Source organism: Streptopelia decaocto, assembly GCF_964273445.1.
Source record: "Streptopelia decaocto genome assembly, chromosome: 20".
NCBI lineage: Eukaryota > Metazoa > Chordata > Aves > Columbiformes > Columbidae > Streptopelia > Streptopelia decaocto.
The window spans coordinates 5,432,196-5,449,727 of NC_138675.1; the positions used below are offsets into that span (position 1 = coordinate 5,432,196).

A 17,532-nucleotide genomic window follows, 5' to 3' on the forward strand; every position below is an offset into this window, starting at 1 on the left:
CCCCTATGGTGCATGACTTAGGGTGCAGGAGGAACGGGCAAGATCTTGCCAGCCCCTCGTAGCTGCTCTGCTGGTGCTGTAGGACACATCTTCCAGCTCTTCCTGCCTCCTCATCCCCCACCACCGCTCACAGAGCTGCAGCCCCTTCGCCAGCGACACGCATCCCTGATTCCTGGGGCCTTGGTCTTGGGGATGCATTTGTTCGAGCCCCCCTTGCACACATGCACGCACACACACACCTTTGTGCAGGTTTTCAAGCCTCCCTGTACTGGGACCAGTACACAGGCACCCTTGCAGCCAAGGGAAGCCCTTCCTTGCATCCACCCCTCAAGCAGGGAAGCTGAAAATGCAGGAAAAGCCCCAATTGCTGCTGAGCTCATCCTTAAGATTCACCTGGAAGCGCAGCATTGAGATTATGCAGCAATCCTGCAAAAGAAGGGATTTCTTCCTCCCCTCACTCTCTTTTCCAGCTTCTCTCCAGCCAAAGGTCACCCCAGGGTGGCAGCGTCCCCTCCTGTCACCTCCTGCAGCCCCTTTCCCTGCCCTGGCCACCCCGGTTGCTGGTTGCAACCATGCTCTTGCAGCCCTGTGTGTTACGACATTACCCACTGATCTCCCTTTTCTCTTTCTCTCTCTCTCTTTTTCTCTCTCCCTTTGATTTTCATTTGTATTTTTACCCTTCCCTGCTGTCTGGATCCCAGAAATCCCGTAAGGTAAAGATAAGTACAACCCACTGCACCTCCATCTCATCTGCCATTGGCACGTTGTTCTTTTTTTTTCATTTTCCATCCAGATCTCACTGTTTCACCCACTCCCCTTCCCGTCTGACCAAGCAGCTTTAGGATCTCTGTAGATTAGAGACAGTCGTTTCCTCTCCCATCATTAATTTCCAACCAGTTGTTACATTTCGTTGCGGAAGCATTTAGATTAATCCGGTCATGTTCCTTGTGTTAACTCCACAAAGCATTAGCTAGTGGTCCATATAACCGCATCCTCGCCTCGCCGCTGTGCCTTGGGGTTCCCCCCGGATGCTCAGGAGGGGGCATCACCCCGGTTCTGTGCCCAGGGAACCCTGTGCCTGAAGAATCACCTTGGGAGACTAAAACAATATTTGTTCACTTAGTTTTGGGGGCTACATGAAGCCCCACAGAGCTGGGCCAAGTGCTCAGCTTGCAGTTTAGGGATAGCCAGACATCTTCTCCATCTTACCTTCTCCCCTCTCCTCCCCAGGTGCCTCACACCTTCCTGAACTTGAAGGAGCCATTTTACGTGGGAGGAGCCCCTGATTTCAGCAAGCTGGCTCGAGCAGCCGCCATCTCCACCAGCTTCGATGGAGCTGTGCAGAGGGTAAGGTCCTGGGGCAGGTGGTTCTTTGGGAGATGGTTCATCTGCACCAACACTGCACTGGGAGATGGTTCATCTCCACCAGCATCACTGGAGGAGAGCGAGGATGAGCCTGGGAGGGGGTTGTCCCTGCACTTGGGGGACACAACCAGCTGAAAAGTGGCAGTGGTGGGAGGTGGAGTTGCATCACAGGAACACATGGGGCTTGGGGCTGGATTTCCACCTCCCCCGCCCCCCCGAGGGTGCTCTGTCCCCCTGCAGAGAGCTGGGACGGTGACTCCTCTGCATCCTCTCTCTTCCACCTGCCAGATCTCGGTCAAGGGGGTGCCGGTGCTGAAGGAGCAGAACATCCGCAGTGCCATCGAGATCTCCACCTTCCGAGGCCACCCCTGCACCCAGAAACCCAACCCTTGCCAGAACGGAGGCACCTGCAGCCCCCGGCTCGAGAGCTACGAGTGTTCCTGCCAGAGGGGCTTCTCTGGGGCGCACTGCGAGAAAGGTGAGGCTGCGTGGGCAGGACACAGACCCTCACCCACCAGCCAGTGGCAATTAAATGGCTTGGATGATGCTGCTGGTGGCAGCATCTTGTCCTTGTCGTGGCTGCTGGGAGGGACGCAGGAGGAAGAAGCTGTGGCATTTGCAGGCCGTTGTGCAGCTGTGAATCAGAGAATGCTCTTACGAATGCCCCGTGTAAAGTGGGGGTTCCTGGTCGCCATGGATGGGTAGGTCATGTTATGTTGCCTGACAGCTCTTCTTTTTTCCACCTGCAGTGATCATTGAGAAGGCTGCCGGTGATGCAGAGGCCATCGCGTTTGACGGCAGGACGTACATGGAGTACCACAATGCCGTGACAAAGAGGTAACGTGGCTGCTGAGCTGAACCGAGGTCAAAACAAGGAGTCAGGGCTGTTAGCAGGAGCAAGAGCTGGGGCTGAAGGAGTCCAAGTGCATGTCTCAAAGAGGGACACGGCAAACTGTGGTCATGAGCACTTGCTTCCAGCCCTTACCTCTAAAATTACCTATTAAGAGAGGGTTTTCCCCACAACATCAGTGCCTGGCCAACTTCAGGGCTGGACACTCTTCATTCTGCAGCATGTGGGCCACTTTTGGGGTTAGCACAGTCTGGTTTGGAGTGGGATGGAGTTGGCCGAGTGCTCCCCATGGAGATGGTTCATGTGGCCTTGCTTCTGGATGGTGCTTTTCTATACCCGTGTGTTCAGGAACAGGTTGTGCGCTGGGGAAGAGGTTGCTCTGCCTGTGGTTTAATCCACACCTGTCTGCCAGCTGCATTGTCCCTGGGGCTGTTTGTGCAGCAAGGGGCAGGGTATTGGATTTAGGCTCCATCCATCTGCCTCGTACACTCTTGGATTCCCCGCTAACACCTTGCCTGGGGAGAGCGTCTGTGTCGAGCTGTTGTTCGTTGGTCTCTGTCTGTCTGTCTCTTCTCAATGTCCTTGTTTCTTTGTTTTCAAGCCACCTCACCAATGAGATCCCCGTGTAAGTACAGTTCTCCCTCTGCAGATCCTCCCTGCACCCATCTGTCCCCCACCACGTCTCCCATTGCCACCCTGACCACCAGCCCACCCCAGGGCACGTGTTTGAGGAGGAACAGGGGCACTTTCCCTGGGTTCTGCCATGGGCAGGGTGATGGAGACACAGGAACTGACCCAGCTCTGGCAGCTCTACAGGGGCCCAAATCATAGAATCAAAGAATCATAGAATAGTTTGGGTTGAAGGGACCTTCCCATCTCCCCCAGTGCCCCCCCTGCCATGAGCAGGGACATCTTCACCAGCTCAGGTTGCTCAGAGCCCCGTCCAGCCTGGCCTGGGGTGTCTCAGGGATGGGGCATCCACCACCTCTCCTCTTGGGCTTCTTCCCTAGGGCAGGATTTACAGCGTTTCTGTTTTGCTGAGTGGCAGGAGTGGAGGAGAAGCGCTGGTTCGTGCAGCTCTATTCCCCCCTGCGCGGGGGAGAGTTTGGGGGATACCTGCCTGTCACATCCCCATTTCACCTCATGTTCTGCAAGCCAGAGGCTGGGGAGCCTGAGTTGCGTGCATGCGTGCATGTCAACACCTGGGGAGCCACAGAGCCCCTCAGCTGCACGTTCACAACACTTTGGGTTGGCTCTGGGTTGCTCTGGTGTTTTGGAAAGGGTTTTTTTAGGAGCCAAACATCCTCCTAGGCTGGACAGTGTCCTCCAGCAGTGGGAGACTTGTAGCTGCCATGGAGCAGCATCCCCAGCTGTCCCTCTGCACAGACACGAGCCATGTCCCTGCAATGAGCCCGTACTTTCGTGTCCTGCCTCTCCTAGCGCCCTGCGAAGGGAAGGTCACCATTCCCAGCCTATTTTGGCTCTGCATGCCCCATCCTGCAAGGGAGCTCAGCACTTCTCCCCAGCTCCCTCCGCTGGGGTTTGGCAGCAGCACCCACCGGCCCTGCCAGGGCCGAGGGACCCATGGGCTGCCCATAAAAAGCAGCTTTTTCTGCCTCCAGCCAGACACCGGGGTGTGCCTTGGGCAGGACTAACGCTCTGCTTGTTCTGGGCTCTGCTGGCTGTGACATGCCCGTACATTTTATTCGACCATATGTTTTTATATATACATCTAGTTCAAGCGGATTGTAATGTCAGGCTCGCAGGCAGCGCCAGCAGCACAGCTGAACTCCTGGGTTTCCCCTTCTCCGTGCGCACCCCGAGGCTGACTCAGAGCCTTTACGTGTCCGTTCAGGTATCTGCCGAGATGGAGCCCATTCTGCAGCATCCCAAAGAACCAGCCTGAGACCTGCCTCCAGGTCTGCCAGGAAAGGAACACTGATAGTCAAAGAATCACAGAATAGATTGAGTTGAAAGAACCTTCCAAACTCATCCAGTGCCCCCCTGCCATGAGCAGGGACATCTGCACCAGCTCAGGGTGCTCAGAGCCCCGTCCAGCCTGGCCTGGGATGTCTCAGGGATGGTTCATCCACCACCTCTCTGGCCAACCTGGGCCAGGCTCTCACCACCCTCAGCATCCAAAATTTCTTCCTCACGTCTGGATGCAGGAGAGCATTGCAGAGCCCCTGCATTCCCTGTATTCCCTCCGGTGTTAGAACGCTCACCCTGGCTAAGCAAAAGCTTGCAAACTTGTCTTGCTGGCTTGAAAAACCCAGTCCCGAGGACAGTGGCTGAGGTTTCCCGCTCGTGCCAGGTGGTTTTCTCAGCTTGGGGTGCTGAGCGGGGCGGGGGGAAGGAAGGGTCTCCTCTGCTCTCCTGCGCTTATCGCATGCTCCCCTTTCTTCCCGCATCTAAGTCCTGACGCGCTGGACTATCCCGCGGAGCCCAGGTGAGTCTGTGCCGGGCTTTCGGCTCTTGTGTCTTGTGCTCTGCTGTCGCTGCCTCGGCTCGTCTCTGTCTCTGTGTGTGTTCTGTGTGTCCGTACCTGCGACTTTTTATTTATGAGGGATACAGCTCTGCAGGTGGTGAAGGTAAAGATGGAGGAAGACTGGTCCCTCACTCCTGGAGGACCCAGACAGGGTTACCTTGGCAGAACAGCCCTCGTCCAGCCCTTTGGATGCAGTGTCCCTTGGGAATAAAAAGCTGTCTGTGTTGTCTGGTCTATATGTGTCAGCAGCATGTCCCGGAGCATCCCAAGAGAGTGGTGGCAATATCACCTGTTGCCAAAGATGTTTGCATCTTCCAAATGGGACTGAGTAAAGATGGGGCTCGAAATGTGGGGGAAATCCTGTCCTTCTTTCACCCCTCCCTTGGCTTTCTGCCTCTCTGGACAGTCTCCATCCACTTCAAGACACAGGGTCCTCATCACCTCACAGTCCCCAGCCTCGGGTTCCTGTTGGATTTTGCTCAAGCAGAGTGTCAGAGCAAATGCCTGCGGGGCTGGTGGTGTGTGGTGATGGCACGTGGGCAGTGGGGGTCCCCAGGTGTCCCAGGCCTGGTGGCACCTCGGACACCTGCCAGCAGGGCAGTGAGATGGGGTTGACCCAGCTGAGCTGCTGCTGAAGAACTCCTGACCTGGCCAACAAAACCCTCTTTGTTCTGGCCTCTCCCAAACCGAAGGCAGTTCTGTGGGGAAAACCCTTCTGCTGGCCAGGTCGGGGCCAGCCCGCTCGCATTCCCCAGCCCACGTACCAGGTCTCTTCCTTCAGCACCTGCTATGAGGAGGCAAAACCATGGCTTGTGTCACATCTGGCCCAGGTTGTTGTGTCTGAACGTTGTGCTCCATGGAGGGCAGAAGCAAGGGGTGGTAGCCCCAGGCTTTGGGGAGGTTCAAGCTGGGTGTTGGGGAAAACATGTCATCCCCAGGAGAACCCTGCAGCCCCTGCTCGGGTCAGCAGGAGGATGGACAAGCTCCAGTCCTGCTCAGCTCAGCTCAGCTGGGCAGAGCCACATCTGCCCCCATCTAGCGATGGAGCCGGGTTAGAGACCTCCAGAGGGACGTTTCTTTGGTTCTGTGCCCTGGTTCAGAGCTTTCCATCTGCTCCCCCGCCATGCACCAGGCTTTCTGAGCACACCTGGGGTATTGCAAAGGCAGCAGGTAGGGACTGGGACCCCATGCATAGATGCCAGGGGTTGCCTGAAGGTGTTGTCCTCAGCAGGTGAGCTAGTTGGCTGGGGATGGAGGAGCCGACTGGCTGCCTGTTGCTTTTCTAGCCATGTTTTTGACTTTTCTCTGTCTTCTCCCCAACTCCCATCTCCGTGCGCAGCGAGAAGGCTTTGCAGTCAAACCACTTCGAACTCAGCATCAAAACAGAAGCCACCCAGGGGCTGATCCTGTGGAGCGGGAAGGGGCTGGAGCGATCGGACTACATCGCCCTGGCCATAGTGGACGGCTTCGTCCAAATGATCTACGACCTGGGCTCCAAACCAGTCGTCCTGCGATCCACTGTCCCCATCAACACCAACCAGTGGATTCACATCAAAGCGTACAGGTGTGAAGGGGAGCAGAACCGCGGCAGGTTGCTCTGGGATGGCCAAGATGTGAGCTGAAGAGCCTGAGTCACGGCCGTCCCCAAGGGTCCTCAAGGGTCACTTGGATAAGAATAGAGGAGAGGCATGTGGGCAGTGCCGCGTCGGAGGGGTGCGTGTTGTGACACGCCGGGAAATGTCAAAGGGGCACGCTCGAGGAGGTATGAGAGCTTCGTGCCTTTTATTTTAGCTAGCTGAGGGTTTGACATTCTGTCCCGGTTGAGCCCGAGATGTCCCTTTTTTATTTTTATTGATGGTGGGAGTGGCGAGCGGGTTGCATGGCCAGCGTGCCGGGGATCGCTGCCGTGGGGCTGGAGGCAGGATGGGTGATGGGGCTGGGGATGTGGGGGGATGCTGGACCCCACCTGCGTGGTGTTTCCTGGGGGGTGATGCACCAAGGACCACTCTGGTCCCCACTTCTCTTCCAGTGCTTAAAAAGGGCTGATAAGAAAGATGGGGACAGACTTATTAGCAGGGCCCATTGGCATAGGACAAGGGGTGATGGTTTTAAACTAAAGGAGGGGAGATTCAGGCTGGACACAAGGAAGAAATTGTTGGCCCTGAGGGTGGTGAGAGCCTGGCCCAGGTTGGCCAAAGAGGTGGTGGATGAACCATCCCTGAGACATCCCAGGCCAGGCTGGACGGGGCTCTGAGCACCCTGAGCTGGTGCAGATGTCCCTGCTCATGGCAGGGGTGGCACTGGGAAGCTGGGAAGGTCCCTTCAGCCATTCCATGATTCTCCCCAGTTGGAGAAGGGCTGATGGTGCCCAGTGTCTGGATGCAGCATAAAGCAGAGGGCAGCTCTGGGATGTTCCTCTAAGGTTGCTCATCATCTGTTTCTTCTCCCCTCCCTTGGGAGCAGGGTGCAGAGAGAAGGGTCCCTTCAAGTCGGCAACGAAGCCCCCATCGCTGGCTCTTCCCCGCTCGGAGCAACACAGCTGGACACAGACGGGGCCCTGTGGCTGGGTGAGTGGGGCTGGGGGGCAGAACCTGCCCTGTGCCCCTCGCCGAGGGCTCAGAGCTGCAGATAGGACGCTGACGCTCCCTCACATGTTTCAACGGGACATCTTTGTAATCAGCCCTGCAGAATTTCAGGGGCCTTATTGTGCCCTAGTTGACATTTCAGTAACCGAAACAAAATTCAGTTTAAATTTGGGCATAGTCTTCGTGGGAGTGAAGTTAGTATTTTAGAATTCTAGTTACCGTTCTAAGCGTCTGCAGGTCAGCTTGCGTGTATTGGTTAGACTTGGTGCTTTTCTGATTTAAACAAAAATAAATACAGGCCAGAAAGAGGCTTTTCCCCACTGTTGAGGAGGAATTCCCAGCGGTATTTGCACAGACCGTCTGCGCTTTCTCTTGCAGGGGGGATGGAGAAGCTGAGCATGGCTCACAAGCTGCCCAAAGCCTACAGCACCGGCTTCATCGGCTGCATACGGGACGTGATTGTCGACCGCCAAGAACTGCACCTGGTGGAGGACGCTTTAAACAACCCCACGATATTACACTGCTCAGCCAAATAGACCCCCAGAGACCCTTCCTTCTCCTTCCCTCCCTCCTGCCTATTGCTGTAATTATTTTCTATTTTTGTAAACTTATTGCTTTTTATATTTTGGGGGGAGGGGGGAAAGGGAGGGGAGGAAACACCTTTTCTTTTGGGTTATTTGTTTGGTTGCAGTCTATCCAGGTCAGTCAGACTCTAATCAAACAGCAGTGACAAAGAACAAACCTTGAACCAAGTCTCCAAGAAGTGACAGAAGAACTTCCCCATCGCACCCGTGTTGTAAATCTTATTCATACTTGAAGCTTCTTTTTTTGGGGGGGTTATTTTTCCCGCTCCTTACTTGTGTTCTTGGGTTGTTGTTCGCATCTGCGGGGGAAAAGGATGCTGGTGCTGGCGAGACGTGTGGCCTTCGTGGATCCACCACCTTCCCATCTCATTCCCGGCTCCAAAGCCGCCTCTGCCGTGGTGGCCGAGCAGGGACGTGACCACCAGCAGCAGGAATTGTCACCCTGCTTGGGCACTGCCAAGCCTTGTCCTGGCCCTGTCTTCACCCCATCTCCCTCCTCCCCTCCTTCCTCTCACTATAATTTATGTGTGTAAGAATCTCAAGTGCTTTCCTCCTTTATGCTCTGTTAAAATCAGGGATGCCATGCACTGGAAGAGAGACCAAGGTCTGCTCTGAGCAGGCAGAAAAGCATTGCTCTTTGGTTGTCTTATGATTGTTTGCTGGACTGAGAGGTTCCAGGGGGGCCAATCTGGATTTCCCGGTTGGCTCTCCTCCTCCTCCTCCTCCTCCTCCTCCTGGACGTGTGCAGAAGCAGCTGTGAAACCTCATTTCCATGCTTTGTGTTTATCCAGACGTGTCCTACCCACCTGCTCGTGCCCTGGCTGCTCTTCCCAAGAGCTCCTGTGTCCCCAGAACTTGCAGCACGTCTCCAAGAGCTGGAAATGTTCTCCCTCTGCGAGGGCACAGGGATTAGGTCCCATGTCCTTCCATGACCCATGTCCCTTTTGCGGCCTCTGGGCATGACTTGCCCCCTGTCTCCCATGAGGACACTTGGGACCCAGCACGTGAATCTCTACAGCTGGTGTTAGAGCCTCTCCCATGATGAATAATGGGAATGTTACCTTTGACTTCACATTTTTGCGATGCCCGGTGCAATGCAGGGTCTTCCACACCGCGATCAAAGCTCCTCTGATATTTCCAGCCCAGCAGCAATAGATGAAATGGGAATGGGGTGCAAGACAGCGTTGGGGAGGAGGGGTTGTTTTTTAAGTATTTTCTTCCTCCGTGCAAATCTTGAAAGCAAATACTGTGGTGCCAGTTACAAAGCCTGTATGTGCGCTTCTAAATGAATGTACGTGTGTTTGCGAGTGCCTGTCGACCCGCACACTTTTGGGGTGCAAACACTGAAAATCCCATGAGCAGAACAAAGGGATTGCAGCTGTGATAGAAATGACGCCCTCCCTTCAGCTTCCTTCTCCATGGGAAGAATTTACTGATGCTGTGCAGCATCTCTGTCCCTTTCCACCCCCGTGACGTGTCCCTGTCCCACCTGCGATAGCAGCTGGCACTGTGTGAAACCCGCTCTATGGAGCGTACAGAATTAACCTGAAGGATCCCACCACCTATCAGGTGTTCATTAATAACCTGAGTGCCAGCATTTTGCAGTTTTGCTGTAATTTTCTAGCACGCTTTGTAGCGCACCTTCACAGAGTAGCGCGCCCTTTAAAAATGTTGCTTCTCGGCACTAAATTTTGAGCCGCGAAAAGTCAAATTGCCTTTCTCAGGGTGAGCTCTGAACACGGATGTAACAAACGTGGCGTAAAACCACTCGGGTTTCTTTTTTTTATATTAAATTAAAGGAAATCTCTCCCCACTCCCTCTATGCCTAATCTATGGACATTCCGCCAGTGGTTACGTATTTCTGGCCCCTGTGGGTTGGAGCCTCTGAGGTGCGTGTGTGGCAAATACCACATTTTAAGTGACGACTGTATATAAATTGTGGTCCCGGTGGGGATGCTGTGACTGTGCTGTGAAAGGGATGGACTCCGCTGGGTTTTTGGTTTGTGGGTCGGGAGGAAAGCGCGAGACCCACGATCGGTGCTTTGGGAACATGAATTGTAGCTGGATGTGCCAGGTCCGAAGGGAGAGGGGCAAGCGCAGAGGAAGCTGCTAATTTTCTGGAATGCCACTGAAATGAAGCCGGGGTCACTGCAAAAAACAAACAACCACCTAGAAAAACCTCTGTCTGCTTTTGCTGGGGCTTGGAAATGCCTTAAAACAGGACCTTGCGTCCTCGTCATCAAGCATCCTGAACCAAGGTCAGATTCAGCAGTGCTCCCTAGGGGCTGTGCACTTAACTTCGGCTTTATTTTTAATAGCATTTATAACATGTGTGTACAAAAAGAAAATACATTGAAGTTGGGTTTTTTCCCTGTTATTATTATTATTTTTTTTTTAAAAAAAAGATGTCCATGTGGCTTCATTTATAGGGTAAATTAATGACCGTTGTGAACTGCTGTATGAATTCTGAAGGGCAATGCACAGTAGAGGAGCAGCATGATATAACCATTACTAACTTGTGTCTTTCGTCAATCACCATGAAATAAAGTTTGAAAACTATTGAATATGTTTTTAAGGGGCCTGTTGGTTTTTTTGAGTCTCTCTGTGCCGCTCGCTTGCTCGCGGGTGTTTGTCTCCCCGGCAGGTGCTGTGTGAAGTCAAACCAGTATCTCCATCTCCCTTAGAACCAGAGCAGCTTATGCAAATCCCTGCTGCATTCTCTCAATGCAGCTCCTTTACGAATGCCAACCCCATGTTTGCAGGAGGAACACTCCTGTGTCTTGTCTTCCCCTCCTTTGTGGCCGATTGCGCTCTGAATAATTTCATATATTCAAATATCCACCAGCTTACCCTTCTTTGCTTTTATCACCTCTACTATTTTGCAAAAGAGGGGTTTTATTCCATCGACATCATGCCACGTCAGCAAGACCCAAGTGATGCTTCTGTGCCATCCATGTCACCGATGGCAGCAGGTTGCCCCGGGTTTTACCCTCTGTGAGCTGGGGAGCCATGGAAAATCAGCCACAAGCGCGCGAGCAGGATGTGGTTTGAGATGTATCAGTGTCTGTGTTCCTGTGCTAAACGAGTCTTCCTAACGGGGCATTTCCACCTGGCCAGAGCCCCAGCTCGCTGAGCTCTGCCGCTTCATCTTTCTGCGAGAAAAGAAGGTGGGAGGTGGAGAATTCTGTTCAATTGAGAGCTCGTGTTCATCCAAGCGCTGTGAAGTGAGAGAAGAACGTGGGTTTCCTGCCATTTGGCAGGCGGCTAATTTAGCAAACCGAGTCATTTTGCTCTCCGGCGATGATGCGCATCTGATGGCTCGTCTGTAGGAACCGGCTTTTCAATGGACAACGAGACGCCGGAGACTCACGATGGGGAACAATGAGGCCAGTGTTTGAGCAGCCACAGGGGTTGCACAACTCGCGACCGGGGCCGCGTTTTGCTCAAGATCGGCCTCATGGTGCAGCGTCTGCTTGACAATGACCTTATTGTGCCACGACAGGCACGGACTTGCAAAGTCGGTACCTCTTGCACAGGCGTTTTGCCAGCTTTGCTGCAACGCAGGAGGAGAAAAAGCTCTCGGTGCCTGGGCCAGAAGGAAAAGCTGAGCTCTGGCAGCTGGATGGGTTGTGGGTTTTTTTTACTACAGGCTGGAAAAACCCATGATGAGGGGGAAGAGGAAGGAAAGACGGACAGGAGCGGCGCTGGGGGCACGCTGGGGCAGGCAGCAAGCGTGACTCAGAGGAATGGCCTGGCCGCGCTCTCTGGCAGCCCTTGCTCCTGCTCATCGCTCACACACCACGTGCACATCAGCCCGGGGAGCAAAGGCGAGCGGCGATATCGTCAAAAAGGAGAAGGTAGTTGGGTCCGGACGGCCTCAGCCAGCCCAGGCACACGCTCTGTGATTGCAAGATGAATCTTATGCCTCCCCAGGAGCATTCTCACTGTTCTTCCCCCCTAGACATGCTCTGCAATGGACACGAGATTCCAACACAAGTTCTTGCAGGACCGTTTTCACCAGTGTCCCAGTTGCGTAGTCTAGAAACCAGTACATCTGTTCCAGGAGCTTCCTTTCCATCTGTATTTAACCAAGTAGCTGAACAGCAACCCCTCCCTGCCCATGTGCATGAGAAAGGGTCTTGTTCCCTTGTTCCCCTCACACAGAAGTCACAGTTTGCTCTCTCACAATGGAGGCTCAGTGCTCCGAAAGGAGGTCCCAGTAACGAGGAGCCTCGATGGCAGGGGAAACGAGGCAGGAGAGGACAGGGGTCATTGTTCCCAGGGTTGCTATTTGGCCTCTGCGGTCCCCGTTGCCCCGTGAGCAATGCGGTGGCACGCAGGACAGCTCTGCCACCCGCCAGCCCTCCTCGCTGAGAAATGAGCTGGCTCCTGCTGCCAGCTCGCTGGGTATTCCCCGAATAGACATGGAATTCGCTGAGTCTTATTATAGTTATAAAACTGCTATTTTTGCCGCTACGGGTAGACTGAGGGGGGGGCTCGCTGGCTGTATCCCGGCTTTTTCTCTCTCTTGGACAGCTGGCTTTGTTTTCTCACCCAGCATTCATGAAAGGTGCCAGATTCAGAGCATTTCTTTAGGTTAATTTCTGTCTTTTAAGTGAAGCAACATATATTTGACATGAGTTTGTTAAAGGCCTCAGAATTTACACTTCAGATGGCAAAACGTGCTCTATTTGTATAAAGCACGTTGGGTGCCTATAGTGTGAAGGGGCTGGTGCACAAGTGTGATGGGAGCGGCTGAGGGACCTGGGGGGTTCAGCTGGAGAACAGGAGCTGAGGGGAGACCTTCTGAGCTCTGAACTTCCTTGAAAGGAGCTTGGAGCCAGGGGAGGACAGGTTCTGCTCCCCAGGAACAAGCGCCAGGAGCAGAGGAAATGGCCTCAAGTTGCGCCAGGGGAGGTTGAGGTTGGAAATTTGGGATAATTTATTCACAAAAGGGCTGTTGGGCGCGGGAACAGGCTGCCCAGGGCAGTGCTGGAGTCACCATCCCTGGAGGGTTGGACAGACGGACATGAGGTTCTCAGGGCCATGGGGTAGTGCCAGGGGTGGGTTAATGGTTGGACTCGATGATCTTGAGGGGCTTTTCCAACCAAAACGATTATGTGATTCTAAACCTCCCCATGCTGCAAGACTCGGGTGCTGCGCAGCTGCCTAGAGAGGAGCGTGGATGCTCCACGCGTGGAGAACACGCTTCCCAGCCTGGGGGTGCAGGAGAAGGGGAATTTTTCCATGTTCCTTGCTCGGATCCCACCGCTGTGCCCGTGTCTTTGACCGGCCGGACCGCGGCTCAGGGCGGGGCCGGGCCGGGGGCGGTGGGACGCGGGTGGGCGGGGCGGAGGGCGGGGATTCCCTCGCGTCACAGGGAGGGGTTTCCCCGGCGGCCCCGGGCCCAGCGGCCCCGCCGGTGCGGGCAGTCGGAGCGGGGCCGGGGCCGCTGCGCGGAGCTTCCGCGGAGCCATGACCTCCCGCAGGTAAGAGCCGGACCCGACCCACCGGATCCGACCCGACCCACCGGGCGCCGCTTGCTCCGGTACCGGCTCGGTACAGTCAACCCGTTCCCCGCGGCTCCGGGGCCGGGCTGGAGGCGTGGGGAGGAGCGGGCGGTTCGGTGGTGGCTGTGCTGAAGTCGCAGCCCTTGTCCCACACACCCTGTCCCGGGGGCTCTTTGGGGTCGTCCCCTTTGCGGGAGAACGCTGCAGCATTAAAGCATCTTGTCTCACTGGGTTCGGTAACTTGTTATCTACACTAGAGATGCTGAAGAGGGGGATGCCAAAACGGGACCGAGCTTTAAAACTTGCTTGAAATATCTTTGCGGGCTGTAAGCTGAAAAAAAAAAGATACTTAAGTGCATCTGGTGTGTTGGTGGTGCCTCCCCCGGCTTGTTCCAAAGCTCCTCAGTCTCTTTCTCAGACTGTGTGACTTAGGGACATGGTGCCTTCGTGGTTCTTCCTTCTCAGCTGTGGCCTCAGGAGAGGTAAATGTCCACCCAGGCCATGCTCTTGTTCATGTTTAGCAGCCGGGTCGGACGCCCAGTTCACCGTGCAGAGGGGTTTCTTAGTAGCTGGTTTGGGGGTTCATGGTTCTCGCCCGTCCTTTCACAGGGACAGCCTTAAGGTGACCTGAAAAAGCGTTTGTTGCTGTTAGAAGTCAAGTGTGTTTTGAAAAAGCCCCGAGGAGGGTGGTGACCAGGGAACAGCCGTACAGCTGACGGTCACTTCAAGCTGAGAAATGGGATCGGTTACAGGACAGGGAGCGCTTGGGGGGTGTTGATACGGGACCGAACACGGGCAGGTCATGAGTGGGGTTTCCACAGCCACCTCCTGAACATGTACTAACTCCACATGGTCCTATGTGCCTTCCTGCAATGCCAAGATGCAGGGGCTTGGTTGGTTTATGGTGGTTTGGGTCTCCTTTTGTCATCCGCTGTTCGTCTCTTCTGTTGAAGCGCTGAGCTGCGTTTTGTGAGTGTCTGGTTCAAAGCGTGCAGAAGTTTAGGAAGAGGCTGTGTTCATCTTTGCAGTTATGAACTATGCTTGCTGATGGAGTACAAAGCAGAGAAGCTGGGACTTGGGGCCTCTGGATTTCATTCTCGGCTCTGGTAGTGCCCTCTGTGCCCACAGGCAAGTCAATATTTGTCTACACTGCCTATACCTTGCTCGCTCCACCCTGCCGGGCAGTTCCCGAGGGCAGCAGACGGCTATAGACAGCAACATGGTTGTAACGCTGCTGCCAGCGTAGCCCATGCAGGAGTCCTGGGAAGCCCAGTTGTGCTGCTGCTGCAAAGGGCTCAGACCCGTGCGGATCGGCTTTTGTGCTGGGGGTTGATTGCTCCCGGCATCGGTTGCCCCCATCCTTGCATCCTGCCAGCATCATACCTGCATCCTTTCTGCAGGTCACTTGGGCTTGCATGGGAACCCTTGGAATTAAGGGCACTTTGGCATTAAAAGGCTTTCGTGCTGATTTACAAAGGCTGTGTGTGGAGCTGCTGAAAGCCAGCACGCAGTTGTTTTGCTGTGCTCAAACAGGGTCCTGCGAAGCACGGGGATCTGTGGGGAAGTGATTTCTCAGTAGCTCGGTCCCAAACGAGACGCTGGTTCGTCTCTTTGAAGAGGGCAGTGCTACTGTGAAATAAAACTGCAGCACCGTCCCATAGCTGCAAGGGAGGATGCGCTGGTGGATGCGATCAGGGATCTCTGGGACCCAAGGATGCTGCATCCCTTTCTGCCCTGGCTTGGGGGCAAGGTGATAGTGATACAGATGTCTGAATCGGGGGAATGGCCTCAGGAGCAGGCGCGGTGAAACGCTGACATATCTAATCACCCAAAGGTTATTTTTTGCCGTCACTCCTCCTCCCGGGCTGTGACACTGCCAGCGCGAGAGCTGTTTGGATAAGCACGTGTCGCTTAACAACCGATGCTCTCACGGGAAGCGCAGGCTTATCTGAGCGCTGGGACCAGTAAAACCAATGCTGAGCGCTGGGCACGGCTTAATGCCACTGCTCCTTGCATGCGAGTGTCTGGGGACGGACTGGGAGGAGATGGGGTGAGGAACAGCTTTACCCCAGGACACCTAGAATACCCATATGTGCTAATTCTTTTCAAGCAAGGCATGTGGAAGGCAAAATAAACCTTTTTCTGGGTGTTTGATGTGTTTGGTAAGCTCTCCTCGTGGCGGGGAGAGGTATTGAGGACTGGGGGATGCTGGCTGTCAGGGACAGTGAAGCCCTGGTGTAGAAGTTATACAAGTTTGTCGCCATCAGCCTAAACCACAAAGCTGTTGCAAACGCTGAGCTCCAAGCTGCTGCCAGGGCATTATTGCATTATTTCTTAGAAACAAGTTGTTGAAAGAATGACCGTTTCTTTCCCTCTCCCAGCTTTACTGGCATGTGACCTCTCAATTGCGGGAAGGGTTTGGAGGTCAGGGATGTACCGACCACAGCAAGGACAGAGAAATCATGGGGTTTTTGGTACAGCGAGAAGTTGGGTATCTAAGAGTAACTGCAGCCTCCTCTGCTTTGGTGCTTACGTCGCCTCAGGTGTGATGATGCTGTGGGAGGGGTTGGTACCCAGGTGAAACGCTTAATTTCTGTACCAGCTTTGACACAGAGCTGCTGAGCGATGTCCCACAGCCAGCGCTGAGAACATGTGCTCGACAACTTATTCCCTGCGTTCAAACAAACCTTCTAAAAATCTAGTTTACTGCTTAGCTGAATTACTCTGTCCACACTGATTTTATGGCACGTCGTGGGTGGTTCCCTTTGAAATCCCAGATCGCTTGTAATTACAAGCGTTAGCAGGGCTGCTGCAGGCAGCGGGGTGGGATGCAGCGGCTGCTCCGGTGTGGCTGATATATTGGGATTGCCCAGAGCCCTGGGTGTGATTTCTCCAAGATGTTTTACCATGCTTGTGCAGGCCACATTGCTGCTCATCTGAGCCATCAAATGTACCCGGCTCTATCCCGAAACCTTGCTCTCCAGCCTTGAGCATCTGCTGCTGCAGGGACAGGAAAGATAATACCAGTCCCAGGGGCAGCCTGTGGTCCCAGCTTCCCCACTCCCTTTCCCAGCGAGAAAACATGCGCTTCCTGCGCCAGATCCAAATGCAAACACGAACCTTAAGTGTTCGCAATAGCTGCTTATTCTGGCAACTTGGGTGGTGATGGGGATGTGGTAATTTCTGGTCCAGGAAGCAAAAGCAGGTCAGTGTTTTGGCATCTTGGATATTCCTCAAGGCCACATCGTGGGCAGAGCTTGGGGCAGCGGTGGCTGGAACAAGGATGATTGTGGAGGTTGTTGTTGCTCAAGGCGGCGGCTGCTCTGTCCCTGTAAGCTCAGAAATGTCCTCTGGCCATTTTTGGCGAGCTGTTCGTCTCTTCAGGTAGCACTTCAGACATGACTTTGGGCACAGGCTCTGATGGGAGAATTGGAGCTCAAAGGCTTATATGCAAACCTGTATATACACGTGCTGCCTTGACAGGATGGGAGGTGAGAGATGGGAAATGCTCTGTTAGTGAAAGGAGCAGACATGCTTTTTCACCAGGCTTTACTATGATAAATGAGGGTGAGAATATGGGCAGCAACTTAAATTACATTTCAATTACAAGCCCCCAGCATACTGTTTATATCCAGAGAGGGCAAGTTCCTTGCTGCGGGTCACGAAATGCATAAATATACTGCGCTCTCTCCTATTCCGGTGAGGTGATAATAATGGTTAATAGCCTTGTTCAATAGCTTTGCCTAGGAGAGGCTTCTGGACCAGCCCATCCAACATCCCACGGTTTCCCCCAAGGCAGCGTGAGCCGCTTTCATTACAATCTCAAGACAAATGAAGCGCTCTCAGCCCTGGAACACATTTCTGGGCTGCAGCTGTATCTCTTTTGCGGGCTGCCAAGGAGAATTCCTCGCCGTCTGCAGCGGCAGGGGAAGGCAGAGCACACCGAAGGCGAAGCCAGTCGTCCGGCTCCCACTGCCAAAGCTGTATCGAGGGCGAGTTCTCCCTGCGGCCGGGTGGTACCGCAGCTCCTGCTGGTGCTGCTTCCAGCAGGGTTTAAATTAATTGGGTTTCTAGGAGATGGTTCTTCTCAGGAACCTGAGAGTCATGGAATAGTTTGGGTTGAAGGGACCTTCCCAGCTCCCCCAGTGCC

At 54.2% G+C, this 17,532-nt stretch overlaps 2 protein-coding genes across 4 annotated transcripts in view; both read left to right on the top strand.

The window, feature by feature from the left end:
- Positions 1-10,438, top strand: part of AGRN (agrin) — a 94,466-nt gene extending 84,028 nt beyond the window's left edge. Inside the window, exons 31-36 of the mRNA XM_082070036.1 lie at positions 1,231-1,347; positions 1,654-1,843; positions 2,115-2,202; positions 6,043-6,267; positions 7,167-7,270; positions 7,667-10,438. Of these exons, the coding sequence (XP_081926162.1) occupies positions 1,231-1,347; positions 1,654-1,843; positions 2,115-2,202; positions 6,043-6,267; positions 7,167-7,270; positions 7,667-7,824 (882 nt within the window). The 3' untranslated portion in view covers positions 7,825-10,438. The remainder of the gene's footprint in view (positions 1-1,230; positions 1,348-1,653; positions 1,844-2,114; positions 2,203-6,042; positions 6,268-7,166; positions 7,271-7,666) is intronic.
- A 2,817-nt stretch (positions 10,439-13,255) lies between these two features.
- Positions 13,256-17,532, top strand: part of LOC309448270 (tyrosine-protein phosphatase non-receptor type 11-like) — a 35,721-nt gene continuing 31,444 nt past the window's right edge. For 2 of the 3 annotated variants that reach the window (XM_082069662.1, XM_082069661.1), the window contains exon 1: positions 13,256-13,361. In XM_082069662.1, coding sequence (XP_081925788.1) covers positions 13,348-13,361 — 14 coding nt within the window. In that variant the 5' untranslated portion in view covers positions 13,256-13,347. The remainder of the gene's footprint in view (positions 13,362-17,532) is intronic. The other variant, XM_082069664.1, reaches the window with a different exon arrangement.